The sequence below is a fragment of the Salmo trutta genome, chromosome 7 (genome assembly GCF_901001165.1).
Source record: "Salmo trutta chromosome 7, fSalTru1.1, whole genome shotgun sequence".
NCBI classification, from domain to species: Eukaryota; Metazoa; Chordata; class Actinopteri; order Salmoniformes; family Salmonidae; genus Salmo; species Salmo trutta.
In genome coordinates this window covers 44,524,013-44,536,684 of record NC_042963.1, presented here as the reverse complement: position 1 = coordinate 44,536,684, position 12,672 = coordinate 44,524,013, and the positions used below count along the sequence as shown (strand labels likewise).

The 12,672-nt window shown below is 40.1% G+C and overlaps 2 protein-coding genes across 9 annotated transcripts in view; both read left to right on the top strand.

Annotated features, from left to right (window-relative positions):
• LOC115197487 (homeodomain-interacting protein kinase 3) overlaps positions 1 to 6,773 on the top strand; it is a 47,730-nt gene extending 40,957 nt beyond the window's left edge. For all 5 annotated transcript variants that reach the window (XM_029759074.1, XM_029759073.1, XM_029759071.1 and 2 more), the window contains exons 13-15: positions 125 to 375; positions 1,958 to 2,088; positions 2,325 to 6,773. In XM_029759074.1, the coding sequence (XP_029614934.1) occupies positions 125 to 375; positions 1,958 to 2,088; positions 2,325 to 2,747 (805 nt within the window). In that variant the 3' untranslated portion in view covers positions 2,748 to 6,773. The remainder of the gene's footprint in view (positions 1 to 124; positions 376 to 1,957; positions 2,089 to 2,324) is intronic.
• A 485-nt stretch (positions 6,774 to 7,258) lies between these two features.
• LOC115197484 (UPF0606 protein KIAA1549L) overlaps positions 7,259 to 12,672 on the top strand; it is a 44,009-nt gene continuing 38,595 nt past the window's right edge. For all 4 annotated transcript variants that reach the window (XM_029759062.1, XM_029759060.1, XM_029759061.1 and 1 more), the window contains exon 1: positions 7,259 to 7,881. In XM_029759062.1, coding sequence (XP_029614922.1) covers positions 7,659 to 7,881 — 223 coding nt within the window. In that variant the 5' untranslated portion in view covers positions 7,259 to 7,658. The remainder of the gene's footprint in view (positions 7,882 to 12,672) is intronic.

The following is a 12,672-nucleotide window of genomic DNA, read 5'->3' as shown; positions in this document are numbered from 1 at the left end:
CTGCCAAACTGCATGTTTAAACGTTAACAACTTTTTGAAACTTGCCTGAGCGGCCACATTCTTGATCATCAGTAGCAAACATGGAAATTTAGTTCTGTTATTGATTGCTTTTGTCTGTTTTCAGCATGTCTGAGGACGATGGTCATGAGAGTGGCTGCGAGACGGTAGACGGTTCCCCTGCCTCGGACTCCAGCCGGAGCCAGAGCCCCTACCTGGAGAGCTGCTACCTAGGCAACCACAGCCATCAATCTCTGAGCATGAGGACGAGTGGCATGGCCCCCCAGAAGGAGCCCAGCAATCCCCCAGTGAGAACCATGGTGGTGCCACCTATGAAGGTGGTGCGGAACAACATGGACCTGCACACAGACAGAACGGGTCAGTTTCTATTCACAGCATTACACGTCAAAGTTGGTTGAGTATTAACAGTATGAATAGGCCTATACGTTGTCATCTTTTTTGTTTCAATGCTGTGTGAGCCTGTTGATGTCTGAATGATGTGTGTCAGTCTGAGGAAATTAGGGAGAGTCTGTCACCTGTGCTGATGTCTGCCTTGCAGGTCACATGGGCGTGGCAGGCAACTACTACTCCTTAGTTGGTCAGAGAGGCAATCACAGGTGAACATGGGTAACTTGCACTGGGCAGCCTGTCTCTGTGGCTGTGCTGATAGCTAGTTGCTGCTGAGTGAACACTTCTGGTTTGACCTGCTGCTGTTCCTCTTTTTCCCCCGATTCTCATGGATATCTATTTCTTCCCCAGTTTATCTTGGTGTGTGTGTGTGTGTTTTTGTGTTTTGGATGCTAAAGAAAGTAATTCAGACACTTGAGTTAGACCAGCTAATTCATGTTTTAAGCATTATCACAACCATAATGCACTGTGGCAATGCTACAATCCAGACATGATTAATCTTGAACTGTCAATATGTACTGTCAGATGTTCTTGAATGTTCATTTACAGTGCATCATGTAGGTTTGCTTTTGAGGTGTACAGGCTTTTATACACACTGCAGATCAGGCTATGGGATGTGTAGTGTAACTTGTGATTTATTTATTTATTTTTATTTCACCTTTATTTAACCAGGTGTATATATACTGAAGGTAACCTAGCTATACACAGAGCAAAGGACTGTCCACTAAATGGGATTGGATCTGATATGGGACATATATTAGTGCCAACTTTTGTAAGTGGCATATTATTCCTGAAATGAAGGGAAGCCTAGTCAGTTGTACAACTGAATGCATTCAACTGAAATGTCTTCTGCATTTAACCCAACCCCTCTGAATCAGAGAGGTGCGGGGGGGGGGCTGCTTTAATCGACTTTCCACATCAGTTGTTGGATGTTCACTGCCTTGCTCAAGGGCAGAACGGCAGATTTTTCCACCTTGCCAGCTCGAGATTCAAACCAGCGACCTTATTGTTACTGGCCCAACGCTCTTAAACTTGATCAGGTTTTTTTGAATGGGCTATGTCTCAAACCACCATATCGGCCTTCCACATCTGCAGTGAAAGGTGACAGAGCTACAGTGGTGTTTGTCAGACCATGAGACATCCCGGAAATCTTTCTTCTCACAAAAACGTATGTAGCAACCGAATGGTTTTGCCTACGGTATGACGCCTCTATGGAAAGGTGAGAATCTCACAAACATGTACATAATAGCATTAAGGCCAAATTCAGTGTTTCGTCAAATAATTGTTTATTATTTTTTTTCTACCTAAAGGGGTCCTAAAATTCAAAATCAAGTTGCTAAATAATCCTTGGTATGACTATCTGAAAACAATTCCATATGTTAGCTTAGTACAAAGAGCCTTTCTATCGGCCAAAGTGTGTCTAGCTCTCGCTCTCTCTATTTTAGCAAGGCATGCTCTTGTTTCCTGTGGGTCCTTATTGGTCTTGTTACCCTGCCATATTGAAAGACACATCTTATCTCAATCTGAGAGCCTTTTCTTGTTTCTCTTGCAGTCTTCGAATCCTCATGCCAGTCCAAAAGGCGCTGTGCCCCTGGACGACTGAACCACCACTCCACCCACCACCACCCCCGGCAGCAACAGAAGATCACCACATTCCAGCAGCAGCCCCTGGGCTTCGGCCAGGTCAGTCCCCCACATTTACATTTACGTCATTTAGCAGACGCTCTTATCCAGAGCGACTTACAAGTTGGTGCATTCACCTTATGATATCCCCCCTTCCAGGTTTGGGTTAAGTCATTCAAATCTAATTCTACCTGTAATTTGACTTTGTTTACATTTTAGTATTTTAGCAAATGCTGTTATCTAGAGCGTCTTAGTTTGTAGTGGTGTGTAAAGTTTTTTTCCCTTTCCTCTGCCAGCCTCAGGTCCAGCAATACAGCTCCTGCCACAAGGAATGGAACGGAAATTATGGGCTACATCGGCGGCCGCACGCTTACATCCCTCCCACGGTACACGGCCACGCTTTCACCCCCACCCACAACTCGGGGCCTCACCCCCAGGCCACCCTGCTCTCCTATCCTCCCTCTGCGCCCGTCGCCCACCTCCTGGCCTCGCCCTGCGCCCAGCGGCCCGTCCTACAACCCGCTTACGGCATCTCCCACCCTGGTAGCATTGTCCACCAGGTGACCATGGGCATCAACCACCGGCTGCTGCCCTCACCCACCATCCACCACCAGGGCCAGTTCGGGCCCCTCTTTCCCCCACACTCCTACATTGCCTCGCCAGCCTATACAGGCTTCCCCCTCAGCCCCACCAAACTCAACCAGTACCCTTACCTCTGAGCACCAGCCACCCAGGGCCATAGGCCAGCAAGGGCAGCCAGAAGTGATAACGTTAACCAAGGCCTTCATCCGTCATCTCTCAAGTTATGACAGCGAAAGAACCCCCCCCCCTCCAGGCTTCAACAAATCATGTTGGTTGATGATAATAGGATTTAAACCTTAAGCTGAAAAAAATATATATATTGAAAAAATAATGAATCAATGATTAAGAAATTCTCACTTTTAATGGGTTTTTGCACTTTTGCTCTACAGTGTCATTTGGAGTGTAAGTCTCACAGTACAGTCTCACGGTACACGTTCTCCCTAAAAATCTCAGCCCTGTTTCTCCCCCTTTTTCTATATTGCCTTCTATCTAGCATGTGTGCTAGTCACATCACTCGTTAAGCCATCCCAGTCTCCAGTGCTAGGACAGTAGATGTTTCTTGGTTGGTTCGTTGTGGTGTAAAGGTGTTCCCTCATGACCTAGGTGTTTTCAGTGTGTACCATCAGTGGTCTGAAAAGGTTGTTCCACCCGCTGCATGCCTTCGCATGGGAAAAATAACTTAGTAGAGTTGTTGATGACAGACAGATGTCACTCCTATGTGTACTGTGAGACTTACATCATAACCTGTTCCCACACCTACTAGTGCCTTCAATATCTGAGGTTGTTGATGTTACTTCTGGCGTTTTATAGATATATCATGTACTGGACTGCAGCACTTGAATATCTGATTATTTTCACTCATATGCTTTTGCCTATCAGATAATCAAATAAGTCATTCTTATTTTGGTGGTAAAGATTCATTATGCAGAAATCACTCTGCCATTTCCTGGTTGCAAAAATTCTAATGGTTTGCCAAATTTCAGTTTCACAAAACAAGCAAGTATAGTGTAGAGAATCATTGTACCATCTAAACCGCCTTGAAATATATTTTCCATAACCAAAAATATTGTATTTTTAGCTGTTTGAAGCTGGTGTACAAAAACTAAACTTAAGAATGGAAAGCCTAGAAATAGCGCACATAGAACATAGCTACTGATTCTTAGACTTGCTTTCAATGAGAATGACAGATCTAGAACACACATTTCTATATATGTGAATCTTGTCTGGTAGCCCAAAAAGATACATTGCAGCTTTAAGCTTATTTTATGCTTTTGAGGCAAATGTTTATTTGGTTTTGGGCTTTTCCCAAATTAACTAATGTACAAACAAAAGGTGAATGATTTTAATATTTGATCATCAATTTCTAGTCACTAAGTACTTAATTACTAACCGTATTGACACTGTTTATTGGAACTGCAATACAATCTACATATAGCTGCTGGTTTTCTGCGTTATTGTATTTACAGCCTTTTTCTTAGCGTAATATCGATATGGGGCATGGCATTGACTATAAACAAACATGCAAATAGTTGGTTGATTCTTTGTATGATCTCATATCTTCAGAAAAACTAGTGTTTTGATATACCGTCTATTAACCTAGTGTATCATTGCTGGACTATGTAGTGCTTGACAAGGTATATTGGTTAAGTGCAATTTCCGCATTAGACAAAACTTATACTTTATTTTATTGTTCCATTTGTTGAGGTTTGTTAATGTGTCAACTGCTTATTTTATACATTGTCAGGGAGGAAATATGTTTTGTGTGAGTTGTTTTTAAATTGCTAGTGTGTGAATTAGGTTTTTGTCTTTTATTACTTCCAAATGAAAATGCTTTTTCAGCACCAAAGACTAATTCATCCCAAGCAAGGTCCTTCTTTTCCCGTTGTCTTCAAGTATACTGTAGTCATGAAGATGGAATATATTGAGAAAAAATATATTTTTAAAAGGTTTGTTTTAAGCATTTTGGGCAAGTTATCATATATCTTGAATGCATCATAGATGAGCTGCTATGTACTGATTGCCACTTCAAAATAGCTGTGAATTTAGGGGATTATCTTAGTTCTTACTATGCATTCTTACTTTTGTATAGTTCTAATTACCATATACTAGAAGTGGGTTTTATTTGAGTATAGTGAATGGCATAAAGACTTGTTAGTGCCTCTGTATATTTGCTTTAATGTTTGAAGTGTGATTGGAACTACTGTATTACAAGTAATGGAATTAAGTGTTTTGTTTGTGTGCATATAGCATCAGTATTTTATCTTTTTAATCATAGGTTGGGTTCATCATTGCATACGTGTCGATTTTAGTTATTGGTCTGTTAACATCCTGAAAAGCCTAAAGATAATTCACATTATTGACTGACAGTTCTATATTACCATGCAGATATATTTACTGCAACGCCTCTATTTGGTCCTCACCTTTACATTGGGCTGTAGAGATGCCTTCACATGTGTAATATTTGTTATGAAACACATCAGTAAGCACTTGTTAAACTTTCAATAAGCTCATCAGTTTTGGGTTGTGGAAAAATCCCACACAGTTTTCATGAAATTGCTGTAGTCAATGAAGTGTTTGACTAATATGAATTATCAAGCCTATGAAAATAATTTTTGGTATCTAAAATGAATTGTGATAGATTTTCTACAGATTATTCTTATCTATTCATAATGGATCAATTTGAGGCAGATGTGGTGAATTATTAAACATTTTTCTGTCAACTCATTAATCCAAACAAGGGCAACTGTCAAATGATGACAGATTGTATTTTCTAATCTTGCTAGCCCTTTTGTAGTCTTTCATTACATTGTGGACCGTGAAAGATTGAATATGTTTACTCACTAGCCTCCCAACTCCAGACACACAAATAGCATTTTTCTCACTCTGACAGTGTCTACAACTAGTGCCTTTTCAAATTGTGGTCAAGAGAAGAACTGTTGGTTGATAACTCCATGGCCCCTAGCCAGTCCCCTCTCCTGCAGAGGCAAGTGTGGCAGTAGAGTCAAACGTGGATGCTCCTCAACAGAGCAGAGTATTTCCCACCGACGTGGTAGGATGTTAGGATTATGCAGCCTCATGTTTTATCAGGACTTCTGCAGTCTGTTCAAATCCTCGTGTTTCGCACATTTGCAACGAAGTGAGAAAGCACTCTGCTTTTGGACTCAAGTATACAATTTAGCAGAGCTGACAACCACAATGCATTCTTCTTTCTGAGGAGCTCTTCTGGGTGCTGGCTGTTATCTTCAGATCACTCAATCCCAATGCTCAACCTTAACCATATGGTCTGAATCTATATAGCTTTTCTACAGAACATAAAAAGACAATTATTCTTAGTCAGGGAATATTTTATACACGTAACACTCTACACAGTTTTGTCTCTTATTGAACACGCACAAATGCAAAGCTTTACACACTGTGAATGTATTTGTGGAGTTGAATTTTTGGGGGGTTTGCAGACATGACAATGTTTTTGTTGCATTTTTTGATGGCTACAGATATTTCTGTTCTGTATATGATAAACATCCATATAGCAGCATCCGTTTTGATTGATCACTTGTTGGTATTTGCTTTAACAACCCACATACACACAGATTAGGTCCAAAGTTGTCACTTTTTAACAGTCTATACTGCAACTAATGTATTATGTCATGCTATTATAATTAATTCAGGGTATTTGTATTGTCCAATGTGCTACTGCATTAATCGTCCATCCTTTCCACTTGGTTTGATTGCTTTGGATCTTGTTTGCAGTTATTTCACCTGTTAGTATAAGTTGTATTACACTTCAAGTGATTGGGTAATACACGTAAACAACACAGGATATAGACTATTGCTAAATTGGAAGTGTTACTATTTTATTATGTGTAGTTTGTGGCTTTATTTTAATTTGCTTTTGATTTTATGCTACACTAGTTTGCCATGTAGCAACTGCACTGTGCAATATAATATGAGAACTGGGAAAATTTATTATTTTGGATGTAATGTCTCTTAAAGTTTGCGGTCGTATTTCCCTCTAGTTCTCAGTGATTTCAATGTGACCGAGCCTTATTTACTTTGTCACAAAAAGCGGGTTTTCCTAGTGACTGTTGGAGTGTCAAATTTAAGAGTTGATGGTGTACTATTGTAAAAATTCACTTTGAATAAAAAAATATTGCTTCACCCTTCTTGTGTGTGACTTGTATTTTATGTGTAGTACAATACATTAAATTGTTGATGAAACTGGGGTCCAAGCCAATAGCACCACCCAGTGCAAGCAGAGTAGAAGTGCAGTACCGATATTTTAACTTAGTGAAAATGTGCGTAGGGCAGGCTACACACATCACATTGATTTACTTGACAACGTTCGTCAGCTGATGCCTGGAGTGTTCCGAATTGTAGCAGACGTTAATGTAGGCTGCCATTTTTTTAAACGACATGTAGTTTATGTAATGCTGTTCTCAACCCTGATCTCAATGTCGCATCACTAATGTATGCGATGCCATTGGCTAACCCTGGCCCCAGCTGGTGAAGCTGTCCTTTGAAGCTCACTATTCATTTATGGAAATCAAATTGGTAATCGAATTATGATAATCAAGTTAAAAATAGTTCCTATTTCGATTCGGTTTAGTGTTGATTAGTTCTGTTGGTTTGCCGTCTATACCCACAAGGGGTCGTCTGTTACCGTGAGGAGATTGCAGTCAACTCTGGCGTCACGCCGCGACGTGATATTATTTCTAATGAAATGACGGGTTCGACTTGTAAATATTCCAACGGGGTAGCATCATTTATCACTTCTGCGTTTTGAACGGGAGCCGTTTTCCGTCCGCATCATTAAATGTACTTCTATGGTTATGAGTGCATCTTAGATTGTTCGTAAATAACAGCTTATTACGCGCTAGCAGGTCGACGTGGTGCATGGACTGTTACCTACAGACGCATTACACAAGTTTCAATGCTGCCGCTTTCTGTCAACCTCGGGGAGAGGCTTTCGGAGAACATCGTCCGCAGTGAAGGATTTATCAAATGTATTTGTCAATATTAAGACTGTTAGATGTATCAAGGATAAACAAATGGCTTCAAAACATGTGCGTAACAGCCTCGATGATTTAATTGTCAGCGGAATAAACAATGCTCCCGCGATTGGCTCGATTGAATGGATAGGTGTGGGAATGGGATCCACCTTTTGGTTCCAGAAAAACGGAAAGACATTGGGACTGGATCGAATGTGGACTAAATGTATTTTATCAGTTGGAATGGTTTTGCTTTTAATGCAGTCTGTCCTAGCTGCTGATGGTAAGACTTATTATTTGGTTGTTGACAACCTGTTCGAGTAATATTTGTCTTGCTTGGTAGGACTAACTAATTGGTCTTCATCGAGATGTTAGGCTGTATATGACCAGCGGGTGGATGGGGATTGTATTATATAAATATCTCAAATTGGTTGCACTTTTCTGGTGGAACTCTTCGTACCCTGTCCCTATATTATGACGATCGGTGCACGCGGATAATGACCGTGGAGAAAGTAACCTATCTTCTGGTTATTTTTGTCTAAATAGGAAATTGTGATTTATTACAACAATCAAGATTCTTAGGAGACCACTGAATTGCGCAATTTGCAATGTAGTATATGTGGAGGGGGCATTAGAAAAAATCCACATAATTCTTTATATTCAAACATTTAGAATGTAGCCTAGTGGTTTATTCTATAATCTGATTGCGCCTAAACACATTCAGACAATTAGACATGCTAAATCAATATAATTGTTGATTTTGTAATGTGGCCTCCCAGCCTCTTGTGTTTTTCGAAGGAAGATAATCGCTGGTGTGGCCTTTGTGCCTGGAGTGGCCTGTGTTCAGCAGTCAAGACTGCAACGCGGACAATTATAATTACGCTTATTTGATCGACAGTGATGGCAACATTTGTGGTCACTTACCTTCTTGAAATAACATAACGTGTCATCATTTATAAATAATGGATTATGCTGTCATACGAAGCAAAATGCCACTAATGAGATTTGTGTTTTTCTTTTCTGCCTTGGACCTGGTGTTTATAAGGCTTAAGCCTATCATTTGACCATGGGTAGTAGTTTTCACCTAATTTTAGCTTTCCAATGTGTATTTTTTTCTACATTCAAGTAGGAAAAACATATTGTGAATCAGCCATAGGCCTGCCCTAGCCTTTATATTTTCAAATCCTCTCAGATTGCTATTATATCCCCCTTTTCATCCATTCATGAAACCATATTTGAATATCTTTCTATTTGGCTGTGGTCATGGGCCAGATCCACTTGTGGATGTGAGGATGAGGTGTTTTTTCTTTAATGAGCCCACAGAGCTGTTGCATTAAGTCAACATGGAGCCAAATATGCTGTGTTGCCATGGGAACTGATCTGCCTAACATTAATTGTTTTCTGACAGGGAAATATATAGCCTGCCCTATAGCATATGAATAACCAGTACAAACTCCAATTTGGTCTGCTTTTAGACAATAGTTTAAGATTGAAACGCTGTGTGATTTGAATAGTGCATGCAAATGAAATGCTTCTCCTTGTAAATTATGGCAGAAAGGATTTCACACTGCTCAACAGCAAACAACAGACATGTTTGAGGTACAGTAAAATGCATGCCTAGGCCTATACCCTTTAATTAGCAAGAAAACACTATTTTGTGCTCCATTTTATGTCCAATATTTGTCTACCAATTACACATAACTACACATTTCTTTAACCAGGCTTTCCAAGCTATGGTCACGTCATGCTTTATCAACATTGGTGTGGAGAAAAGAGCAGCAAACTGGTCTTGGAATAGGGTGCTACATTCTGGTGTGCTCATAGTACACTACTGGTTTAGTGGGTTGTATTAAGATGAAAAGACAGTGTATTTATTTATCACTACTGGTTTAGTGGGTTGTATTGAGATGAAAAGACAGTGTATTTATTTATCACTACTGGTTTAGTGGGTTGTATTGAGATGAAAAGACAGTGTATTTATTTATCACTACTGGTTTAGTGGGTTGTATTTAGATGAAAAGACAGTGTATTTATTTATCACTACTGGTTTAGTGGGTTGTATTTAGATGAAAAGACAGTGTATTTATTTATCACTACTGGTTTAGTGGGTTGTATTCAGATGAAAAGACAGTGCATTTATTTATCACTACTGGTTTAGTGGGTTGTATTTATATGAAAAGACAGTGTATTTATTTATCACTACTGGTTTAGTGGGTTGTATTCAGATGAAAAGACAGTGTATTTATTTATCACTACTGGTTTAGTGGGTTGTATTTAGATGAAAAGCCAGTGCATTTATTTATCACTAATTATGACCACAGCTGCTGCTGGTCACAAGGCAATGAATGCCCAATAATAATCAATCTGTCTTCATCAATTACTGATCAATTATGCTAACCATGACTCCCATTCTGCTGATAATGGCTTTCAGTGTTTCTGTATTTTATGCATGCTGCTCCAGTTGGATTTCTCCTTGGTATCCTTTATGAAGATTTTGCTGCTTGAAGGATGGTGGGAAAATGTGGGCCCCTCAGTTATGTCCTGCTTGTTAGCCCCTTATACAATCCCATAATAAGATGCCAACAATTAGGATTATGCCGCAATCAAATATTAACAGTTGGGTTGCTTGGGAGCTCTTTAAAGAGAGCGGCCAAAACATGGCCTGTACAGCACCTTTCCCCATACACTCTGCTGTGCTTCATTAGGGCGATTGCCTGTGCTGTGGAAGTTAATTATGCATTGCTAGATCTTAAATAGATATTTCTCTTTCACATTAAATACATTATGCATGGCAAGCCTCTATAAAGCATGTGGGTAGGATGAGCTTGTTGGCTAATTTGATTTCTAATCCCGATTTAGGTATAGTACTTATTTATTTAGTACTTATTTATTCCTGATCTTTGGGGGATTTTATGTATTGATCTGAAACACAGTTTGTTTATTTTTTTGAAAATGATGTGCTTGATGTAGAATACCATGATGCAGAATACTTCATTTTATATGCACAGTACATTATACTGTATGCATATGTAATGCATGTTAGTATATTATACTATGTGTGTGTGTGTGTGTTTTCCAAACTTGGTCCTGGGGCCTTGGTTTTTGCCCTAACACTACACAGCTGATTCAAATAATCAAGCTTGAAAAACCAAAATGTGCACCCGAACCAGGCTCTGAGGGAGAAATAACTGCTTTGATTCATTTCAGCACTACCTTACAGTAGCTGTGTGTAGTTATTTATTTGGCACAGCTTAAATAGAGGGCTTAGCAATAGTGCTGGATACCTTGAAGGTAAAGCAAACTAAACCTGTCTGGAACAACCCCATTTACATTATAGTTTGCAGCTTTAGTGTCCGTTTAGAAGTCACTTGTATCCTCAACCTGCGGAGAGCTGCAAAGATGCTGCTCACTGTATGACTGTCTATTATGTAATGGGAAAGGAGAGCCAAGTGAGTTCTGGCCTTTTAGCTCATCTAATGAATACTATATTCCATGGAATCAGTGACACTGACCATAAGAGCCATTTAACAAATGTGTTTCCTATGAGAGTCACGGGATCATGGGTGACCTCTATCAGATGAATGCTTCTGATTCCCGAGACGATAATGAAATGTCTTCTGTGCTCACGCCATATGCACCTGCAAATCTCCCACTACGGTAGCTTCTGAAACAGAGCTTTGAGCCACACCAGGGGACGAGAAAGGGCAAGTTGCAGCGATGAGACAAGATCGAAATTGGGGGGCTAGAATACAAAAAAATATAATTTGTATACATGCCTGCCAGTGTGCTGTATGTAAGTGTGTGTATGCGTTTAACACGTAGCTACACACGGTCAGGTGACTGACTGTGTCCTAAATTCTTTCTAACCTTAGTGCAAGTTCTGACAGTTGATCGTAGGGCCAACTGTGAATTCCTCACACGCTATCTGCATTTGAAAGAAGCTATAAGAAATGGATTGAAAAAATATTCTGATAATAACAAACTTGCATTTTCTGTTGAATTATGTACATTTCTTTATGAAAATGTTCACAAAATATATATTTTTTAATGATCAGTAAGGCATATGGCCTACACTAATTGTAATTAAGGTCAATCATGTCAGTATCTTGTTTTGTCAAAAGGCCATACGCTGCTTCTAATTCATTGGGTTTTTAGTGTTGGTCTTGTATGTTTGACTTGCTCACATGGACATGATATTGTCTGTCTCTGGATCAGTAGGCTACAGAGAACAATTCAACAACAACTAATGCAGAGTGAAACTAACTTTCCCTGTGCTTAGGTCTTACTTCTGGTCCCCTGAGGTCAGTTTTGACTCCTCAGATATGATAAATACATTTTCTCGCTGCTCTATTGGAGGGTGGTGCTGGAAAAGCAAGACGCTCATCCACTTTTAATATGGTAATGATTACCTGCTGCACCCCTGGGACTTTAAGCTGCTGCTTCGTGGCAAATGCAAGTGCATCAAAAGGTGTTTCTTAGGATGAACTGAGGTGAAAATCTCCCATGCTCTCCCTTGCAGGAGCTTAGAAAGCTCTCAATATGTCAGTCCCTGGTAGCTGTGACGCTTACCAGAAGAGAAGGCTACATAGCCAAACTGAGCCCGACAGAATACAAAATTAACAAGACCTGTTGAAATCCATGCTCCCTCCATTGTTGTTATTCATTATCACTGTCACACAAGCCATCAGGTTTGTTGTGGAAAGTGAGCATGGCAGGATCAGTGTTTGTTTGTTTGCCAAAGTGGATTCAGGGTGATGTAATGGTGTTTGCTGTGTTCCCTTTCTGTGTTGCTTTTCATGAGCTACAGTGCTAGACTAGAGCTCCCCCATCAACATCACATGACTGTCTTTCTTCTTCAAATCAAAGGCATGCAGCAGAAAGACCAAAGAGCCTCCTCAGTGCCCCTTACAGAGAGGATTCTTGGTCACTGCCTGCCTGCCTGCCTGCCTCACCACAATATGCCCAGATTGTCAACTGCATCATTTTCCACTCTCTGCGCATGTCCTTATGTGACCAATTTTCAAATTGTTGTGGCTCAGAATGTCACACTCTCGCTTTGTTTTTGCTAGACTGC